Source organism: Tyto alba, unplaced genomic scaffold, assembly GCF_018691265.1.
Source record: "Tyto alba isolate M040663 unplaced genomic scaffold, T.alba_DEE_v4.0 Super-Scaffold_23, whole genome shotgun sequence".
NCBI classification, from domain to species: Eukaryota; Metazoa; Chordata; class Aves; order Strigiformes; family Tytonidae; genus Tyto; species Tyto alba.
Genome location: NW_024881297.1, coordinates 515,142 through 535,971, shown reverse-complemented (window position 1 = coordinate 535,971; position 20,830 = coordinate 515,142). Strand labels below are relative to the sequence as shown.

Sequence of the window (20,830 nt, the reverse complement as noted above, 5' to 3'; positions counted from 1 at the left end):
GTCAAGGCATTGGACGTGGCAACCCTCACCAGGTTCTCACTACTCTGACTGTTTGACGAGACGGAAGGCTTCTAGGAACTCATTGAAGTCAATGTTTCCATCCTTATTGAAATCAATGCTGCGAACTAAGTCGTTGATGCCATCGTCCGTGAGTTCAATGTTCATGTGGGTGCTGAACAGCTTCCAGGTTTGGTGGAATTCCTCAAATGAGATGAGACCTGGGGAGAAGGAAGGCACAGCCACCTCAGCGCAAGGTCACCATGGGCACTGCTGCCAGTCGGTCCCCACTCAGCATGCAAGGAGGGACCCCTGCTCAGATCTCATCTCTCATCCCACCCCTGCTGTCTGCATACCCTAAAGGAAGGAAAGCAATCACTCATAATCTATGTTTCACGTGCTGCAACTAAATTTCCTAGGGTGGAGAACACTGGCTAAAATACAACTTAGAGCAGTGGAGACATAATACAATGTGGGAGAACAAAAGAAGACAGAGACTGTTGTATTTTTTCTTTCCCAAAGTAATTTGGCAGAGATGACTGCTTGAAGGGAGGTGACACTCAAGATCCCATGTACACTGCATTACTGTCATTGTGCTCATCACAGTCTTTGTTCTGCTGAACTCCTCCAGAACAAACAACTATTAATTTTCTACCAAGACTGCAACCAGCCCTACAAAATGTGTCATATTTGTGAAAACGTGCAACGACATTTCAGAAGCTCTTGTGGGAAGAGAAAAACCCAAGCCTTAAACCATTAAATAAAAATGCCTTTGTACATATGAAAGGGAGCCCAAAAGCGGAATGGAATACACTGCAGTGGCCAACAGCCCCTGCACACTGGCTTACCTGAATGGTCTCTGTCTATGATCCTGAATATGGTCTCCAAGTTGGATCTGTTTCGATAAATGACTTCCAGCAAGCTTGACTGGATGTGCTGAAAGACAACATCATCACACTCCTTCTACCCTTCTGACAGCTCCCTACTTTCTCCGAGCAGTTACTGCAGACCTTCCCATAAATAAAAACATTTACTGCTCTCTAGAGTTTACCAGCAGTGCACTTTGCATCGTGTGTGCCTTATGGCTTGGGTGTGTAATGACTGGACCCTCTGGGCAACTCAGCATTGTAGCCCATCAGCAACCTCTCGCTTCCAAACAGAGCTTTGCTGGGCTATTGGAGAAGACAGGGACTTGGGCTGGTTTTCAACCTTTGCAGAGTTGGTTTTGGTGGGTGTAATTAAGAAACAGCAACTCATCTATTTCTACAATGGACTGGATGCCTCTGAACCACCTGACTCAATTCAAGCTTTTCCATCAACTTTGGTATGATGTCGGATTAGACAGGAACCATCCACTCTCCCTTCGTACCATACTCGGTTCTGCGGGCTGAGGATCTGGTGAGCTGCTTTGCATCATGCCGTGATGGAAGCGAGTGAGTCCTTACCTCTTGGCTCCGCTGCTCCATGGCCAGGTCGTCGAGCCAGGACCTGTATTCCAGCATGCCATCCGCTGTGCTGCGCACCAGCTGCGGTCTCAGCATTCGCCAGGGCAATCCCAGGTGCAAGACCGACTCCACCGCCGTTGCCCAGTTGCTCAGTGAAATCCTTCCTGTAAGGAAAAGGGAGAGCTGTGGAGACCTCGGAGAGACGGGCAAGCTGAAAGCACGTGAAGGCAAAGTAAAAAGCCTAGAGCAGGAGGCGTACCCAGACTACGATGGCGTTACTTCTTCATGGCCCACTTGAGCACTTTGGTACAGGAGAAAGCCCTACCTGGCTGCACAGACGTGAGCCACTGCAGCCACCAGTGCACTTGGTGCTCTCCCCAGCCTCAGCAAGCTTGTGATCGCTGCAACAAATCAGGGTCGGGGGGCTGCAAACATCTGAGCAACGGGAAGACACTAACTTTGGATATTTCATTAGAAATGTGTGGCCTACAGCCAGGGTCACCCTGCAGATCATGGCCTACGCAACTGCACTAGTCCTTCCTCGGTGACCAAGGAACGTGGAAAAGCCCCTAGGTTTAACAGCTGCTGTAACAGCTGAACTGGACTGTTGTGAACGATTTTGCTGCCAGGAAAGAAAGCAAGAAAGCAGTTTTCTGCCAACCACTGTGTCCCTTTTCTCCCTTGGCCCACAAATGGGCAGATCTCAGCAACGCATCTTGGTCGCTGCACCAGCAGAGCACTCCCATCAGCCAGAGAATTACGAACTTTCAGCTCTTCCCTTAAGTTTTCTGACAGAGGCAGCTGCTACAGAGAACAGCGCTCACGTCCCTTTTCCCAGTGACTTTAGACTCCAGCTGTGAAAGGGCATAGAGACCACCCAGCCCTTCCCAAGGGACACATGACAGACATGTTCCAGGTTGTCTTTTCCAGTGCTTCATCGATGCCATTGTTCCAAAGAGTTCTCCTTGTATCAAGCCTAAATTGATACATTTTAGGCTGATCACCTCTTGCTTCTCCGACAGCCCCTCATTATAATGCTACTGTGAGGCATTAACAGGTTCCCAGCAGAGTAAGAGCAAATAGGACCAACATTCTGGCAAGGTCTGACAGAGCCTGCCCCTGTGACAGTCACTGACAACTACCAGTGAAGAGTCTCCCAACCAGCCACCCACTCAACTTAGCCGCTTCGATCCTGTCCGACCGGGGAATTAACCGAGTGTCCCTCAGCTCAGATTTACCCGTGTTGTCCTTATCGTAGGCCTTGAACGCGCTGATGAGGGCTGAGGTGTGAGCAAAGAGCTTTTCCCGCAAGGCTCGAAAGGCTGACTCCTCTACTCTGCTGATTCTGGAGGATGCAGAAAAGAGGGAAGCACAATTAGGACTTGCCACAAAGCGCAAGAGAAGCCGCACCTTCCCAGTCCTCTGGCCTGTCCAGGGATTGCCCGGACCCTCACACAACGGCATGCCAATGCCCACGACAAGGCACGGCATGCCTGGAGCATCGTTCTCTGCAGCTGGTGCAGTGAATCCCCGCATCAACTCGTGAAGTACCAAAGCAGAAGGGAACCTCAGCAAGGGTCAAAAGTTAAAACTTGATATTGAAAGGAGAAGCTGGAAAATCAGCACTCTGTAAAAAAAAGAGTCCCCTTCTGATCTTGTAACACTCCCCCCTCAACCCTTGAGCCTTCCTCAGTAATTTCTGCACGAAGCTTGAATCCTCCTCTAGTGCTATTATTTAGTAAATCAAGCTGTGAAAGTTCAGCTCCAGAGCCAAACTTTCTCAAAACTCCCAAAGTTTTCCCTTTTGGAATTCTGACTTGGTAAATACAATCAGAAAGCCTTGCCTTTGGGTCATCGTGAGAGTATGAGCTGCCTTGTTTGCTTGGTACTGAACAAAATGGGGGACGAGGTCCGGTCCAAGCTTCACGTAGGCTCCCCTGTTGCTGCCAATCTCATAGTAGTTTGAGGCCGAAAATATGGTCAGCACCTAACTCCCAAAAAAGAGAGGCATTTACAGTCGGTACATCCATCCTGTATTATGTATCAGTGAAAACAGCACAACCAATCCCATCTGGAGTCAACAGATGGTGAAAGCACCACATTTTATGTGGAAAAGGAAGAGCGAGGTGGTGGCTGGAAGCCTTGCAGGTCTCATGTGGATCTGGCCACATGTTGGGCTTCAGCGATTTCACTGCACTCTCCCAACAAACTTCTAGTCTCAACTGCAGCGAGCGGAGTCAAAAGTGCCCCTGTTGAAGTCATGGAAGTGACCCTGAAGCTCCTGAGAGCAAAACTTTGCTGCAGCAGCGTGGTGACACCCTTTTGTATGTCACCTTCAGAAACAGCTGCAGAAAGTGGGGGCAATTGCACAAACGTCGCACAAGGATGCGCTTTGCCTGCACAACAGATGCCCCCCAACAGCGTAGGAGGCTCCAGACTGTCCTGACCTAAGACCTCAGCTGGGAACACACTTCAGGAACTCACAATAAGGCTGTTCAACGATTTAGTGTGTACTTAACAAAGCCCCACTGGAAGAAACAGAGAGCTGAGACAAGCCACCACAGAAACCCCACCCTGGCAGGATGGAAACCCAAGTATCCCTCACGCCATCCCCACACTGACCTTCCGGTTGTGACAGAACTCATAGCCCTCTTGCTTGCACTCGTGGGAGCGGATGAGGAACTGCAAGTTGTACTTCTCAAGGATTTTCTCTGTCACGTCAGGCCCAAAGTAGCAGCCACCACCTCGCACTGTATTTACCCTGCAGCCCTCCTGAGGCATGGGGTCACTCCAGAGGATGTCTAAAATCTGCAAGGATTGGAAAAGTTCACTGAGTAAAGTGAAGCCCATCAAAGTTTACTAAGCAAATACAGCTCTATCTCGGAATCCCTCTGGGAATCCCTCTTCCCTGGACTGCTGCTATTACCATAATGCAGGGAAGGAGAGATGTTTGCTGCATCCCAGCTGAACTGCCATACTGCTCCGCAGGACTGTCACAGGCCTGGTCCACCACAGAGGTAACAGTATTGTTGGCCTGGAGCTACAGGCACACCCAGAGTGCCTGGGGGAAGAGGGGTGTCCATATATCAGGCCTGATAGAAGCTTCCCTTTGCTCCCTCAAAGATTTCAAAGAGCGAGCCTTGCCTGTCTACCTCCATCCCAAAACACAGGTCCCAGGGCAAGAACACCCAGCAGATCCTGAGGCCATGAGCTGGCTTAGTATTAAACTTCTTTGCTCTCTAGCCAGGACATTCCGCAGCCTCCAGAAATGTAAGTGCTGACTCAGTAACCACTGTGTGGATTAAAGTTTAAGCTCTTTAACCCTGACCTCAATATACAGCTTTATGCTGATAAGGTATGCAATTCTGGGATGTTGTAACTAATGTGAAGTAAGTAATGATGGTTTTGGAGCACACAGAAGGGGCTTACAGACAGACTGGTCTAACACCAACAGGAAACCAAGTTCCCAGGCTCTGACCTGCCTAGCAATCTACATGCAGAGCAGCCCAGCTAAAACCACAAATTCAGTCTGCTCTTAGTACCCAAGATCACAACTCACTCATCAGCTAATTATGTGCTCGTTCACTACCTACAGAGCTGACTTCAGAAACTTGGGTAACTTGACAGAGAAACTTGAGAAACGTGCACAGTAAGTGATACAACCACTGTGCTCTACAGTCAGTCTTGTCTACTGTTTCTCTCCCCTGCAGTGAATCAAGAAAACCTGTTGCCCCCCTCTATGCCTGAGCAGCAGTTTAATTTATACAACAGATGAGTGCTGTGCTAGGGGCAGATGCTGGGGCAGATCCTGGAACACAGAAAGCCGAAAGCCCAGGGAAGAGCTTGACACTCTTGCACACAGCCTGCGTTCTCCTACTCGACTCTCGTGCGCAGCTCTTCAATTGCTAAGGAACCATGCCCCAGGATGGGCTGGATGTGGTGCAGGTACCTAAGAAATGTCTCCAGGCAGCAGAGATCCCATGCTCACAGTACGGCCCGTCCCAACAGCTTACCACTGAATGATCAACACCAGACTGGCTCGGGATACAGAGCAGTAGGTACAAAACAGCACAAACCCCATTAGCCTGCCCGCTGGCATTTCAACTGAGTTGCTCCTTAACTCCACTCTACAAAGCAGCAAAAATGTCTCTGCAGAGAGGTCGGTGTGCTGACCCACCTATTTTGTACCGAGCTTCTTCGTAAAAGAGAACAAAGCTGCAGGAGGCACCCACAGCCCACTGAGCTCAGACCACTCACCTGCTTCCACTCCTCCTGGCGAGTCCAGCACGGTTCGTCCAAATCCGACGAGACCACGCTGGAATAGGTGAGCTCCTCCGACTCCGACTCGCTGATGTCCACCAGCCGGCGGCACCACTCGATTTGCTCCTGCACCGTCTGCCGGACCCACCGGGAAAACTCCAGCCTGTTGGTTATGCTGGGAGCGTGGGTCGGCCGGGGCTGTGGAGATAAACTGAGGACTGACTCGCTCTCTGTTTGATCAGTCTCTGTTGTGCTCTCTCCATTTACTTCCTGTATTTCCACATCTCTATGCGACTCCTTTCTTTTCTTCCCTCTTAGTACAGAAATAAACTGAGAGGTAAGAGAGAAAAGAGAGTTGGTCCAGAACTTGGAAACCTACATCTCCGGCTCTAACTTCTTCCATTGGCAGACTGTCGAGTGACCCAAGCCTCAATTCCCTTTGCTGCCATCAAATGATGATTAATTGAGGGAGATTACTAGTGCCATCCTCTCGAATGTGCCATTCTTGGTTTGCAGCTGGGACCCCACAGCTGTCCTGCCTACAGATCTGTCTCTTCTCCATTGACTTTACATTGCTCAGACACTTCATAAAAGGTACATAGATTTAATCTGCAATGGGAACAAGGCAGCAGAATGAGGGAAGGATTTCCTGACTAATGTGGGTGCTTGTCGTTACATTTGGAGAAGGGAATTGGTATTTCTCAAAGAGAAAGTGAGGCAGAGACAAGTTAAATGACTTATCAAAAATCCTTCTGGAAACCCAGGGGAAAACACAGGCTAAGGAACAGTGGGACAAAGTCTCATCATTCTGCTTTTACAGTCAGCACCAGCCCATCTATTTACCTATGCCATTACCCATCACTTCCTGGGCTACGATCCTTACGTCTTCCAGAAACCAAGAATGCTTCTTCCCTCCACACCTCCTGCACACACACTATTAAACCAACGTGACCCACTCTAAACATAGCTTGTCTGGGAATACCACCCTTTAGATTTGTCTCGTCAACAGCCAAGTTGACATGTAGAAGTAAGCTCCTCACCACAAATCAGCAACACTGTTGTCTCTTGCAATATCTGGGAAATAAAACCTACTTTGTTCCTTTGAATTTTCTCAAGCATCTCCAGGTCAGTGGTGTCAGAGATGCCCCCGTGTATAATGAGGACTTTCTGATCAATCAGGGTGGCCAGGGGCAGCCAGCAGAAGACGTTCTGAATCATCTTCAAGATTTTCTTCCCATGCACCTAGGAGGACAGGTCAGAAAGGAAAAGATGAAGCATCAGCTTTCACAGTCCGCATTTCGTGGTAGAGGAGACATAAACATATGCTTACCTTGTATTTCTGCATTACTTCCTTGGTGAAACCATAGCTGAAGGAACAGGAGAAAGGATTTCAGTGGGATTTCACAGTAACACCCTTGACATCGCGATCAGTCCCACACGGAACCCGTACCGTAAGTTGACCATGTGGTCCTCGTGGTTCCCGCGGTTGAGATGAACCTCCTTTGGATAGATCAAGAGGAAGGTAAAGAGGACAATGAGGATCTCAAGGGACTGTTTTCCTCTGTCCACGAAGTCCCCATTGAACACGTAGGACTTGGAAGGGGAAGGAAGGCCATTCTGTAAAAGCAAGAAAGAGGTGGATGTTACCAGAGAGGCCTCCCCATGATGTCCGTATACCTCCCCCCGTCCCAACTGCACATTCTCTTGCTCCTGTCCCAGGTTACCTTATACAATAGATCCTGACTATTTTTATCCTGTAGGCACCCAGCAGCAAATGCACTGACAAGTGAAAGCTGGCAGTCAGGAAGGCTTGTCATCGGCATCAGCACTTACAAAAATGGCCACTGGCACTTCCCAAATGTACATGTATATCAGATTCCAAAGTCAGCAAGGGAATAAGGTGCTGCTTTCTGAAGCCATTTAAAACCAGTCAAATTGTCCTGGAGAATCGCGTGTGAAGGGCCCAGTTTTGTGGACAGTTCTCAGCATGACCCATGCAATACCTCTCACAATGCCTGGCCAGCCTCCCGCTCCAAATACAGTGCCTACCTTATAAAATATGAGGAACAAGTCATCCAGCTGGCCGTGCAAGTCTCCTAACAGGCACAAAAAGACAAGTCACAGTATGTTTACCTCTAGCTTAAAAAGACACCAATAAATAACTTCCTATGAAGCATCTCCTCTATAAATTAATGAACACTGAAATATTTTGGGAAGTTCATGTACAAGTTTCCTTACACTGAGGCAATGTGCCTGAATGAAGGGACATGATGTAAAGGCTTGAGCTGAAGCCTGACAAGGACAGCAAAAAACCTACACTAGCTTCTGAAGACTGATTCAGAAGCTTCATTTATCTCTTATGATAGCACAACGTGGCACAACAAACTGTTTGACTTTGATCATTACGTGGGAGAAAATTTTGCCTACATAATAATAATCAAACTAAATTCTTGTTTAACATGATATTGGAGAGAAAGAGGTTTGTTTTCCAGAAGCTGACTGCGCTTAAAGTTCTGTGATAAGTACATATTTTTCAGACCTCTCTCAAAGTTTAAGCATTAGCTCTAGAGTAGGAAAATAATGGTGAAGAGCTTTGTCTCTTTCAAATTTACTTGACAGGATGCAAAGATCTTCCCTCAACATCCTCATCCCGTTCCAGACCACGCAGAAATAGGGCCATGATGCAGATGTGCTCCCTCCAGTCTCCAGGCTAGTCTTTGCAGCGGCTCTCATACAGTATCATAGGGTAAATCCGGATATTTTAGACAGCCCCAGTTGCCTCTCAATGCAACATGCATTTTGCTAGCAGACTGCATTTGTGTTCCACATTCGCTACAGAGGAGGGCATCACGCTCACGCTACCAGCCGATATCCTTCCCACCCCTTCCACACGAGCATCCTGCCCCAGAGACTGCGGGGTGCCCTCCCACCCAGACCTACCGCACACGGTGACCTCCTCGCTATAGCAAGTGGAGACGTGACTGATGTTTGGCAACTGCTTGAGGTGCTTCCTGGTCTCGTGCAGAAGGTTTAAGACATAGCGAGCGTGGAGCTGCTACTAGGAGAAAGCAAAGGGATTAGAGCAGGAAATCAGTGACCTCTGAGCAGCAATGCAGCTCTGTCTGCAAAGGCCCCACCACGATAGCCTGGATGGCAGAAACCCACTGGGACGACACTCGATGCTGACCTGTGGGTTTACAAACCAGACAAGGCAGATACTAGGGAGCAGCAGGATGGAGGAGATTCACCCAAAGCAGTCCAGCCTCGGCACTGGCAGGCCTGGCAAGAGAACCCCAAAGCCCTAGCACCCCGTGGTCAAGGCAACACCACCTCCTAGAGCAGCAGAAATTCCAGCCCAATATCACAGGTAAGCTGCTCCTCTCGATATTTCTTAGCCTTCTCCACATTAAGCCAGGGCCTGAGCTGCGATGTGTCTGCAGAAATATGTTTGCTCAAAGCCAGAGTGTAGGTGTTTAATGTTAGTCAAGACCCCAGAGACCTTTGTTTTAGAAGTTGTTTTGTTTGGAGAGGGGATGTTTTGGCCTGTTTTGCAGTTCAGCACCTTAACTGAGGGATGGCAGCAGAACACTGCAATTGTATGAGGACTTGCCTCCTTAGTGCTGCTGAACTGGAACTGGACTTCCTTGTCAAAAACTTCACACTTTACATTTTAAATATGAGTCAAAGTTGCATGGCACAAAACATAACTGGCTGTTTCCATCTGAGCCATCCTACACTTCTTTACAAATTGAGGAATTGCAACAAAAAATGATAGAATGTTTCAACATGAACTGTTGTAGGTTTTTTCCCCTTTAAAATGAATTTCAGGTTAATATTGGCACAGATGAAAAGTTTTCAGTTTTGTCGGAACTGTATTTCTAGAAAGGAATAAAGTTCCTATGGCAGGGGGAAATATCTACCAGATCGTTCCCATCCCCCTTTGCTTAACAGCCTGCCAGCTTGTTATACTTCAATCAGCATAGCTGGTTAGGAAGGCTAAAACCAAATTATCTGTCCTACAGCCCTGTATGGAGAAGGGGAAAGCGTGATTCCTTTTGGGATCCTTACTTGTTTCTGTTTGAAAGCTTCCAGCAAGGCAGTCGCATGGTCAGGAAGGAGTGGGAAAGAGAGACGGGGTCCAGTGTAGGAGTCTGGCACCTCCATGGATTCATAATCACAGTATTTTTCCAGCTCTGCCTCTTTGAAGCTTTCCCCACTTCTGAACATGCGACTGATGAAATCCCCTGGATGGCAGGTTGGTCCATTTGATTGGTTTGTTTTAAAAAGAGAAAGAGACAAGAAAAAGTAAAGTTGGCACAATACACCATTCTAGTAATTTGCTAAAGAAAAGCTGTTTGGTTCGGCTAGAGCTCGTGAGCGACGGCAGCGGTGGAGCATAGCTCCTAGTTTGACACAGCTACAGAATTTACAGTGGGGAAGAGGCAGCAGGGACAATTTCTGTGTGCCATGTGTCAGGCAGTCCTGGCAGCTAGTTTCTGCAAAACTCTGGTAGAGCCAGATGGACACTGGTTGCCGTGGCTAACTGCAATCTTAATTTCAATGACATGCAAAAGCAAACTGTGTAATAAAGAACTGTCTCCTACACCCCACTGTTTTTTCTAAGCTTGCACCTACATTTTCAGTGTTGCACAAAATTTGTATAAATACACATTATTTTTTTATTGCTGGAACATCTCAGAGCCCAACTCAAGTTACAGGACATTATTGTCCTGTTTTACACAGACACTGAGAAAAAATCTTCCTCAACAGAGCTTTGCTGTAAAATATATGGGTTGGGTTTGAGAAAAAGGGTGGCAGTTTGACAGGAAGGAGCGAGGACTTCAGCAGATTATGGTCAGCAATGTAAATAGTTTTCCCTTACTACCATCAGATTTCAGAGATAAGCTCATTAGCAAGTTCCCAGCACTAAGAAATAACATATAATGCTCTGCAGATTTAGGAAGGTACTGTCTTGGTTCCCACAGCACTTCTACCCCGCCACCCCAATTATAAGTGAGAGACTAACTATAAATAAAGTAGATACCCTAGAGCACAGTTCCCTAAAGATGGATTCACTCACTTCACATACGGGCTCTGCAAAGCTGTGGTTACCAGGGATTAGAGAAAAAAAGGCTGATTTCTAATACTGCTCTTAGAAAACATACGGAGCTTTTATTCCCCCTTCCAGCTCCTAAGGAGCAGGAATTGCCCCACATACCTTGCACAGCTCTGACAGTCTCTAAACAATTCACTCCCTATCCAAATTCCTGATGCCGTTGCTCTTTAGACTCACTTGGCCCCCTTTGCCATCCTGAAGGGCCAGCCCTGGGCAACAAATCGATACAGGGTGCAGCCTTCTGAGCTGCTGGTGCCACATCTACAAACAACGCATAGAAACTTACTCTCTTTACTGCTGCTTGGCGTGAAGTGGTCCATGAGGTAACTGAAGAAGTTGTGAAGCTGCAAGAAGACAGCAAGCCCATCATCATCCACCCTGCAGTTAAATTCTGCAGAGTGGCAACTTCATGTGATCATCTTTCTGGAAGTATTATGCCCTTCTCATGTTGTCTGGTATGTACAAATCATACTGTACCAATTCTAGTTTTGAATACCTTGTGGTGAAGTCAAAGAAGTAGCTTTACCTTCAGCTGTACAAACAGAAGCACATCTGTAAGCCCTCCCTCTCCCTGCCTGACAGCAAAGCAACCATATAAGAGGACATTAATCAAAGCTGAAGTATAGCAAACCAACTAGGCTTACCTACTGCGTTCAGACTCAGGAAAAGCAATGCTAAATGGTCCTTAGGGCTTGCTTTCAAGACTCATTACTTAGGGTTTCATCAGACATAAGCAGTCAGGAACTCAGTAAGCTAAAAAGGGGCAGGAAATCCAGTCCTTGACTCACTGAGGCACTTACAGGGTTACCAGCCAGTAGCCAGAAACAAAGGAGTCTTTGGCACAGAAACCATGCTCCTATGTTTTCTGCTACATACTCTTCTCCTTGGTACCTTACCTTGATCTGATCCTGCTCGCAAGCGTATTCAATGGATTGAAAGATTCTCCAGGTGCAACGTCGGCGCATTTCCAGCCGAGCGACGTAGCGCCGATACCACTGTTGGATCAAGACGGCTGCCTTGAAAGCTAGGGGACAAAACCAGAGTCAGCCTGCTGAACCGCAGCGGCTGCGGCTGAGGTGCCCCGCCACTGCCCCTTGCCCGACCCTGAAAACTGAAGAGGGACCTCCCTTTTTCAGGAGCGAGTATTCAGGAAAGGTGTTCGGATGCCTAAATACTAATAAACCCACTCCTTTTCACCATATTGCAAGAGGTTGATGTGACCCTACCTGACCGGAGACCTCTGAATCGATTCTTACCATCGCTACTGGCTCCTCAGCACCAGCATTAACAACTTACTAGGGCCTGAAGATCCAAATGCGGTCTTCAGTATTAAAAGAAAATTTCCTCCTTTTCTGTCTGCCTTGATCATTTTCATGTCCATCATACAGTCTAGGTACTGGGGCTTCAGGAAACCAGAGATTTGACTGAAGCCGCACAAGGAGTTGGGAGAAAAGAAGACGCCAAGTCCCCCTCCAGAGCCTTAAAAATACGGCGTTTGTCTGCCTTCCTTTAAGCCAAATAAATACCTCAGCTTTTGCAGTTCTGGGCAAACTTCAGAAGGGATCTATTCTAGCATAAACGCTAACATCCCATTACCCTGGAATAAAATAAAGTTAACACCCACAGTGAAAAGAGGGAGGCAGATCTTTAGCCACTTAATGACACAGAAGGAGCAAAATGCCAGGAATTTCCAGAGGCCTGGTCATGGTTCAATCCGCAGCCAGCACTGGCACCAGGCTCTTCCCTCCAAATGACGGCTGTTTGCTCTGATCTTTAAAACATAACCATTCCTCTGCATTTCCCCAATTTCAGTGGTTCTCATTAAAAGATCATTTCAGATGGGGGGTGTGCATATTTAAAGTGAAGTACACTGGTGCAGTTTCCCATTTCCTTTTTCAAGTTGCGCCACAGAACTTTATGTAGCTCTAGAAACTCTTCCATCCTTCTTAGCTGGTCTGGACCCCATTTGGACCTCCTGATGACTTCGTACCACCTTGCCAACCAGCTCTGCTGCTTGGCATCTCTCTTTTGATTACGCTCTTTGTCCCTGCCTGCTCATTCCTGCAGCCCTACCCTAGAGCCCGAAGTTTAAAACGTTTTCTGACAATCCTTCTCTGTGTCATCATTAGCTGAGGAAGAGAGGGATGACTGCTCTATCTACAGGCTGGCCCCGAATTCAAATGGAGATGACAGAGTTACAGAGTTAGCCCTGCTGCAGCAACGGGTGTTCCCATGGCATCTGGTTTGGGAGAGAGCACTGCCGTGTTCACCAAAGCAGGGAGAGCAGTGCGGGCTTTGGGATGCAAGAACTTTATTGAAAAGAAGGAAATCCCACATGCCCACCCCAAAGTGCTGGCAGGAGACAAAAAGATCACATTAATTCAATTAGCTTACATTAATCATAGAACATAAACCACCCATCATGTACTTTAGAAGAAAACATTGACCTTTACCTCAATAAGATATCCTGATGGCTTATGTATTGAAAATAATAATAATCTTTCTAAATTATGTCAGTGTTACAGCAGCACTAGGAGCTGCAGAGCACAAAAAGGGAAGAACTATTGCTGTTGTGCAGCTGGCAGCTGAGGAGGAGTCACGGTGAAATCACGGGCAAGAAGGTAAGACTTGGCTAGCCTTAGTTCAAGAATAACTTATATATTCTTTGTCTGAGCCTTATATCTTGCTGCGAAAATGCTTACTGATTTGCTGGGCTCTGAAAAAATAAAAAAGGCTGACTTTTTTGCTTCAGTTTGGTGCTCCTGATGGTACCTCTTCAAGCCTCCCTTGTAACAAACCCAACACTAGCTGCCTTACTCCCTGTACAGTAATTTGGCTGGTGTGTAACCATAATTACAGTCGCAATCACTCTCTAATATAAACAACTTCTAAATATCTTGCATTCCCCTAACAGTGGACAAATGTCCAATTACTGTGGTAGGAGTCAGATGTATCTCAACTGAATCCAGAGCAGAAATTCATAGTTCTGACTCCACATATACCAATGTAAACTAAATATTTTGAATCATTAAAAATAAAATCTGTGAAAGACTTATCATCAAGTGCCCGGTGAGCACATATACCACCATCCATGGTGTTTTAAGCTCCAGATGGGCAGGGCATTGTTTTTTTTACACTACTTTTAGAGACTGACTGCAACTGAAAAAGCCAGGTATTCTAATTTACTGGCTTACCTGGGTGAGTTTCATCTGGCATTGTTTGTACTAGTTTAGAAAAAAATAATAAAAAAGGAAGAGAAAGAGATTTATCCACATTTTATGAGGATCCAAGCAAGAAACTGAATCATATGTCATCGTATCAGCTACTGAAAGCATGCCAAAATGGCAGGACTCAAGCTAAAATAAGCCTGTTCATGCTAGCAGTATAGTTCACACATCAGCTTACAGGAGGGAGTCAGCACCCTCTCTGGGGTTCCCCATCCCCTTCTTCACTCAAGGGCAGGGCCAGTTCCACAGAGCCCTGCTGGCTACGCTTTCCATGGGGAGCAGCCTTGGGGCTTTGTACAAGGGGGACAGGACAGCACCTGGAACATTATACTTGGGTGGAAAGTCCTAAGCAGCTCCACATCTGCAGATCACCACGTCTGAAGGATTTGGAGAACCAGAGGCAAAAAATTCAGAGAGATTTTTCTGCCATGGGAACCTGTTGATGAGGTATCAGATCTAATGCAGAGTTTCAAAAAAATAACTAGGTTTAATGTTGCACTTTGTTATAGACAAGCCGTTATCATAAAATAGCCCTGAACTTGTTGGGAAAAGTCCATGGTTCTCTGGTGCTATGGGCAATAGACAAGTCTAACTTAAATAAAAGGTGGAGTTTTTCAACAAATTAAAATTGCAAACAAAAAAGACCGAGTCACAGCAGTATCCCCACATTCTTCATTTCTAAATGCAATCACCGTTTTTCTTTTCAAAGCACTCACAAACAGTTTGGACCCTACTGTTGTTCTGCCAATTCTGATGACTGAATGATTCAGACAACAAAGTAATGTCTACTACTTTATACTTCCTTATGTGTAAAGTCTCACTCATAAACTCTCTTTGTTCCACAGCAGACCTAAGCACACACCCAGAAAACTGGTGCGATCATACAGAGGGTTTCATGAAAGTAAATCCTTGCAGCTTCAAGAGCCATAAACAAGTCTAGATTATTAGCAGAGATGAAAAGCACTGCGCTGATGTAGTCACAAAAAAAGCACACTTTCTGCTTTTCAGCTTTTCTTAGCCACATCATCTTACCTTCTTTAGAACCAGATTTATTTTGGCTTTGCTAGTGCTTCTGCTTTATCAGTCCTGCACCACTAACACAGTCTTTAAAAACAAAGTCCACCAGAAGCAGCAGGGTGATACCATCTGTCTTGCTGTCAGCACATGACAACACACACATTAGCCAGCAATTGATTAATCCACTGGATGTTAGTTTTAACAGAATTCAGAATTGCTTTTTGATGCTTCGTTTCTGGTCAGGTTTTGATTGATTTTAATCTAATCCTGGTCTAAATAGCTGTAGTTTTCTCAAGCCTTCTGCCTGACGGGATACTGAAAGACATAACTTCATCTCCATACTATCAAGAAAACCAGGTATCCCAGAAAAGAAATACATCCACTGCAACCTCCCAACAGCATGTGCAGGAACAGACGAGAAAAGATTACTTTTCAAAGAACCACTCACCATTTTCAGACTTCTGCAGGGAGTACTTGTAGTTGGCATGTACAGAACCACCAGATCCCATGTTCTCCAACCAATGCTCCTAGAACGTTGCAGACTGGCCCACTATCACCAAAACCACAAAAGAGACGCTGGAAATACCATTCGGCCAGAATCAAAACAGCTGCAACGTGTCCCACGGTGCTGAGAATCTATAATCAAATATATTAACACTTCTTAAGATCAATGAGCAGGTGGCCTGTTTTGTGCCTAAGTACATATTCTTCCACTACCAGGTTTTTCCAGCTACTTTGTTGTCTTCTAGAGAATCTGAGGATTTCTGTCTTACTGTTTCAGATTTTAAGTCAGCTCTATGATTAGGAATCATTTCAGCACCTTTTCTAATTGTATTAAAATAGCAGAGATTGCCTGTATTGCTATTGTAGTTGTATGGTAGATGTAGAAATCAGGCATTCATGTACTCTCGCAATGCTTCACGTGCCCAACGTTAGGCTCCTAAACTCTTAGCAATATGACAGTCTCTGACCTGAACCTTCAGTTTAGATGCTACAATAAAATAATCTTGATTGAGCTCTGAGAGCAGACTACACCTCCGAAGCCTCATGCTACCTCCCCCCTTCCTCACGTGCAGCTGAAGCACCTGGATGAAGGTGGTGAAATATTACGCATGACTGCATGTGGGAGGCATTCATAACCTGTGTAGAAAAAAAAAGTTTTTTAATACTGATTGGGAACCATAGAATTCATTAAAGTGATTCGTTAATTATCAGCATATGCATATAGCCATCTGTGAAGGATAACTCTTATATGAGGGATGAACACACAGATGGTATTTAAATCTATTTGCAGTACCACAGCTAGAGCAGAGATAAGTCTAAAATAACAACCAGCTATCATAAGAAAATAATCAGCTTTGTTAAAAACTACTTTCCTTCACCTCGTGGAGCTACTTGAGCGTGGGACCATATTGTACCAACAATTGCTCAGATCCTGGCCAGTATAAAAGGACAGGACAGCCAGACTTTTGTAGCCTCACTGCTGCACAAAGCTCTGGTCAGAGCCAACAGATCCTATTTTAAGATTAGGTCAAATTCTGAAATCTCTCACTTTGAGGACAACCAGAATGTCATTCAGAGTCAGACATGTTTTCTCTGGAAAAAAAACCCAATCATATACTACTGCCAAAGCAGCCCCAGGATATATCACATAAGAATTATACAGATTTTTATTCTAACCCAGAACTGGGGGAGGAGAAAGCTGAGAAAGGGAGGGAAGGAAATAAATACCTGTAAAAATGTAAAGCCTGGTGCTAGCAGGAGACCACAGCTCAAAGGATTTTAAAGGGTCAGGACAGTGTGACTACAGAGGCATTTGACCCCAGAGGAGGAAAAAGTCCTTCTCCTTTCCTCACTGCCCACAATCCTTTTGCCTCCTGTCTCTTTCCACCTAACCCATGCGTTTCTTCTCAAAATAGCTTCAGATCTGCACAAACACTAATTGAAGGAATGTGTTCGGTGTTGTAGAAGGTGCATGTGTGCAGCGCTTGCGCAGGAAGATGGGCCGTACTAAGCAACATTTCAGCATGGCAAGTTTCTAAGGCAGGTGAAATACTGAAATTCTCTACTTTGCCCAGGATGCCGAGTTGCACCATGGCATCTTCCCCTTGAGTAACTGGGTGACACCACAGGTGGATGTGTAGCAATGCTCTCAGCAAAATACCAGTCACTCAGGTTTTATTCTAACATTATTTCATATTATTGTCAAAAATGGCCCGAAGTCACTGCTGAATGATGCCCAATTACATCCATTGCTTTATGGCCTTTGTGCTTAAATAATGCAGGTACAGTGACAGCTTTTCAGATCATTAACTACTCAAAGGGACAATTGCACACAAAGATCAGAATCCCTAGCATTTAGGGCTCTTATTTGTAACTACCTGTACAAGGCAAATTCCGTTACAGGAAAAACAGATTTTCAAGCTCAGAATTTCTGAGCCTGGACTTATAACTCCCATCTGGCTATCCAAACAAAAATGTCTCTTCACAGACACAGATCTGAAGATGTCAGCAAGTGTCAGCTATCCAGAGCAGTGAGGCAAATGATCCGCTCCGTATCGGGAGCTTGCTTGAGACACAGCCGTCCCCGAGCACCTCCACTGACTGCATTCTGGTATAACCTGGCGGGACAGTCTGGAACAGTGCGGGGCAGGTTCCTTTCAGATGAAATGGTGTCACGATGAAATGTCACCAGCTACCCTGAAACGCGGTCAGTGTAGGCGGCTGTGCCTCCACACCGGAGGTCGGCACAGCCCACGCGCCTAACTGTAACTTCAGTGCCGCTTAGGAGCCTGACAGTACCAGCTTCAAAGGGAGACCGATGCTTCAGGTCCATGGAAGAGGTGAGTGACTTTTAAAGATACCCTTAAAGATGGAAACAGGAGGAAAAAAAAAAAAAAAATCAGGAACTAGAACTCTTCCATATCTCTTTTGAAAAACGGAGAACAAATCTGAAGCAGGCGCTTAAGTACAGAGTTAGGTACTTTCTTGCTTAGGATGCTTTCAGGGGCACTGCCTGTCTGTTTTGATAAAAGTGATGTTGGAGTTGGGAGCACCTTTGGAGACACAGTAAAAACTTTTCCCTCATTTCCCTCCTTCCCTGCAAAACAAACAAGCATGTGGTGTTTGGACAGCCCTACTTTAAACATAAATTTTGGCCATCCGCACTGAGGGATGGAGTATTAGCGTGCCCTAGGATTAGAGAGCAAGCACAGGCAACAGCACCTACCTATCTACCTTATCGTGAACAGTCTTGTCAACAGGTCTCTCCCAAGCAATTCCTGGACCTGCAAACTTTTTCACTTCGTTGCTCTCAGGTTTTTCTGAGGGCCACAGCCTGAGCAAAGGAGTACACAGCAGTAAACCAGAGACTCCAATGGAATCAAACCTGTTTCAAGGGTGGGAGGAGTGATGAAGAAATAAATCCAGTCCAACTGACCCTTCCTCATCCACCCAACAGTGACATGCACCCCTCCCCTTCCTAAAATCCTTTACCCAAGAAGAAGAGTAGGAACAGAGACTCATAAAAGACACAGCCTGCAAGACTTGATGAAGCTGAACCATGGCAGCACCTAAAATACAGGCTGTATTAAACAACCAGGTGAGACCAAACAGTGCATCTAGGAAACAGCCGGCTACCAATAGCTCCTTTCTCATCTTGCTCTTGGCCACCATGCCCCTCCTGCAGAGATGTTTAGGTTTTCTCAGGTGCAGCTAGAAGGCCTCTGAAACAGGCTTTCCTCACGCCTTCTGAGAAGCTGCAATACATTCACCCGAGCCTCTCCCCGGGTACACACCGCTGCAAAAAGCATCTGCTAGCAAACACGCACGCTGAGTAAAGCAAGGTGATAAAACCTGCTGCATGCACTTACACCAGGGCAGAACTAAGCCACCACCAAGAAAAGCGTGGACTCAAGAGCCACACCTGGACATAAACAACTAACAGAACAACAAAGTTCAGTGCCTCAGTAGAAGGCCACAGATGGGGGGAAAAGATGCACGTTCCCTGTTCACCGGGGTTAGCGTTCTAAAGGCAGGAGAAACATGTAACGGCCACACTCCACATACACCTCCCAAGCCAATGGATAATATACTTGGTCTTGTAACGCTGAAAACACAGGCTGCCAGTTCATTTAATACTGTCCTGAAATAACACCTAAAACTCATGAAAGGAAAACTTGCACCAATCCATTTGTGTCAACTACCCCAAAACAAGAACAACAAAAGCCTGGGTCAATTTCCTGGCTTACAGTAAATATTATTTTAATTCCTTCAAAACCAAAGCAAGTGACAGCATTTTGAATCAAATCCTGCACACTCTGTCACGCCACTGCGCATGTCCCCATTGCAGAGCTGTGCAGAATTTGGTGCTCTACCCACATGAATGGAAGGCTTCCCGCGAGGAACACCAAAGCTAACGTGAAGCTAACTCAGAACAACAGGGCTCCTAGGAAAGATGACACACTTCACGTATCATGTGCACAACTGAATCCCCACTAACTTGACAACTTTATAGACATTTGGACAACTGAGGGAAGAGATGAGCAGGATATGGAAGGCAATGAGAGGATACAACAGGCTTACTGAGAGTTTACTAGGAAAAAAACTGAAAGAGATGTAGAAGGGAAATGGAAATTTTAAGTTCTGCTAAAAGAAAAACCACAACAGTTTGTTTTAGAGTTACAGATTAATTTAAAAAAAAAAACAACAACAAAAAAAAAAAAAAAAAACCAAAAAAAACCCCAAACAAACAAAAAAACCCAACCAAACCAACAAACTAATCAAATACTTCTCCCAAGAATAAAAATGCTAGCTGGCACTAGGGAAAGTGATGATCCTGCCTTGCCCTGCTAGGGTAAATACCTATGTATGTCCCACATGTACATCGGACTTGGCGCGTCGCTGGAACAAGATGGTGACACTTGTTTTATTTTACACATGCACTGACTTCTGCACCTGCACAGTTACTGCAGTGCCAAAAAGGAGAATTTCAGGTAGAAAACTCCCAAGTGCAGTTTTGTACAGCTTGACATATAAAAAAGGATGTTTTGCCTCAAACTATGGGTGCTGAGTAACTACTTCTGAACACAAAACACTGTTACAGAGAAATAAAAAGAAAAATGCAACTTACCTTGCCACCACTTTCTAATTTAGGATTTATTAAAATAAACTCAATAGAAGCTCTCCACTTTTTCAGTTTTTGTTTCTATTCAGTACCCAAAGTGATCAATAATCTCTGAAGTGACTTGCTTGATTACAGTTTCGGAAACTCTTCCTCAGAATCTAAATAATCAAGTAAACTGTTCCCTTGGGCACACAGCAGCAAGTGCCATGTCTTCCAGCACCTGCAGCACAGAGTGTGTGTGCTGCTCTGCAACAAGCGCAGACCCTTCGATTTATTTACTGCACAGCTGTTCTGAGCAGCCTTAAGAATCCTCTCCCATGTGATACTTAAGAAAGGCTACAGATCTGAAATGGATTAGGATTACTGAAGAGGATTATGAATGAGAAATACAGCACGTTGGCCTCTATCATCTTAAGAGTCAGCTCTTACACCCTTTCAAGTTGCCTTTTGCTAAACACAAACTTCTGGAGGAAAAAGAATTAAAGGTTTCACCTATTCCCTCTGTTGGGCTGAAAAATCTGGGTTTTTTAGCTAGGGAATCTGTACTGCAGAAACGAAAGGATGGAAGCAGCAAGGATAATGTCCTAGTTCTATTTAATTACTTAACGATTCTAAGTCATGAATCTGACTAGGCTTGAGAAAG

The 20,830-nt window shown here is 45.7% G+C and overlaps 1 protein-coding gene across 4 annotated transcripts; it reads right to left on the bottom strand.

The window, feature by feature from the left end:
- Position 1: 1 nt before the first annotated feature.
- PPEF2 (protein phosphatase with EF-hand domain 2) lies at positions 2 to 20,473 on the bottom strand. 4 transcript variants are annotated; one of them, XM_032985553.2, is made up of 18 exons: positions 20,194 to 20,473; positions 15,511 to 15,698; positions 14,013 to 14,042; positions 11,715 to 11,842; positions 11,105 to 11,162; positions 9,771 to 9,976; positions 8,643 to 8,757; positions 7,752 to 7,798; positions 7,153 to 7,319; positions 7,033 to 7,069; positions 6,795 to 6,944; positions 5,700 to 6,032; positions 4,065 to 4,250; positions 3,287 to 3,429; positions 2,681 to 2,787; positions 1,443 to 1,606; positions 846 to 933; positions 2 to 218 (listed from the first exon to the last, which is right to left on the bottom strand). In XM_032985553.2, exons 2-18 carry the CDS (start codon positions 15,569 to 15,571, stop codon positions 40 to 42), a joined length of 2,199 nt encoding a protein of 732 aa, XP_032841444.1. In that variant the 5' UTR covers positions 15,572 to 15,698; positions 20,194 to 20,473; the 3' UTR covers positions 2 to 39. The 4 variants fall into 4 exon arrangements, with proteins under 4 accessions (XP_032841444.1, XP_032841446.1, XP_032841447.1 ...); XM_032985555.2 differs by having other exon boundaries at positions 9,771 to 9,964; XM_032985556.2 differs by having other exon boundaries at positions 9,771 to 9,946; positions 20,194 to 20,472.
- Between the last annotated feature and the right edge of the window lie 357 nt (positions 20,474 to 20,830).

Bases quoted from the DNA above. Each gene is read 5' to 3' on its own strand.
- PPEF2 (XM_032985553.2), bottom strand. From the start codon at position 15,571: ATGGGATCTGGTGGTTCTGTACATGCCAACTACAAGTACTCCCTGCAG. The intron at 6,945-7,032 runs GTAAGCATATGT...CTGTCCTCCTAG, and splicing joins AAGTAATGCAGAAATACAAG to GTGCATGGGAAGAAAATCTT. The intron at 1,607-2,680 runs GTAAATCTGAGC...TTTTCCTTACAG, and splicing joins CTACGATAAGGACAACACGG to GAAGGATTTCACTGAGCAAC.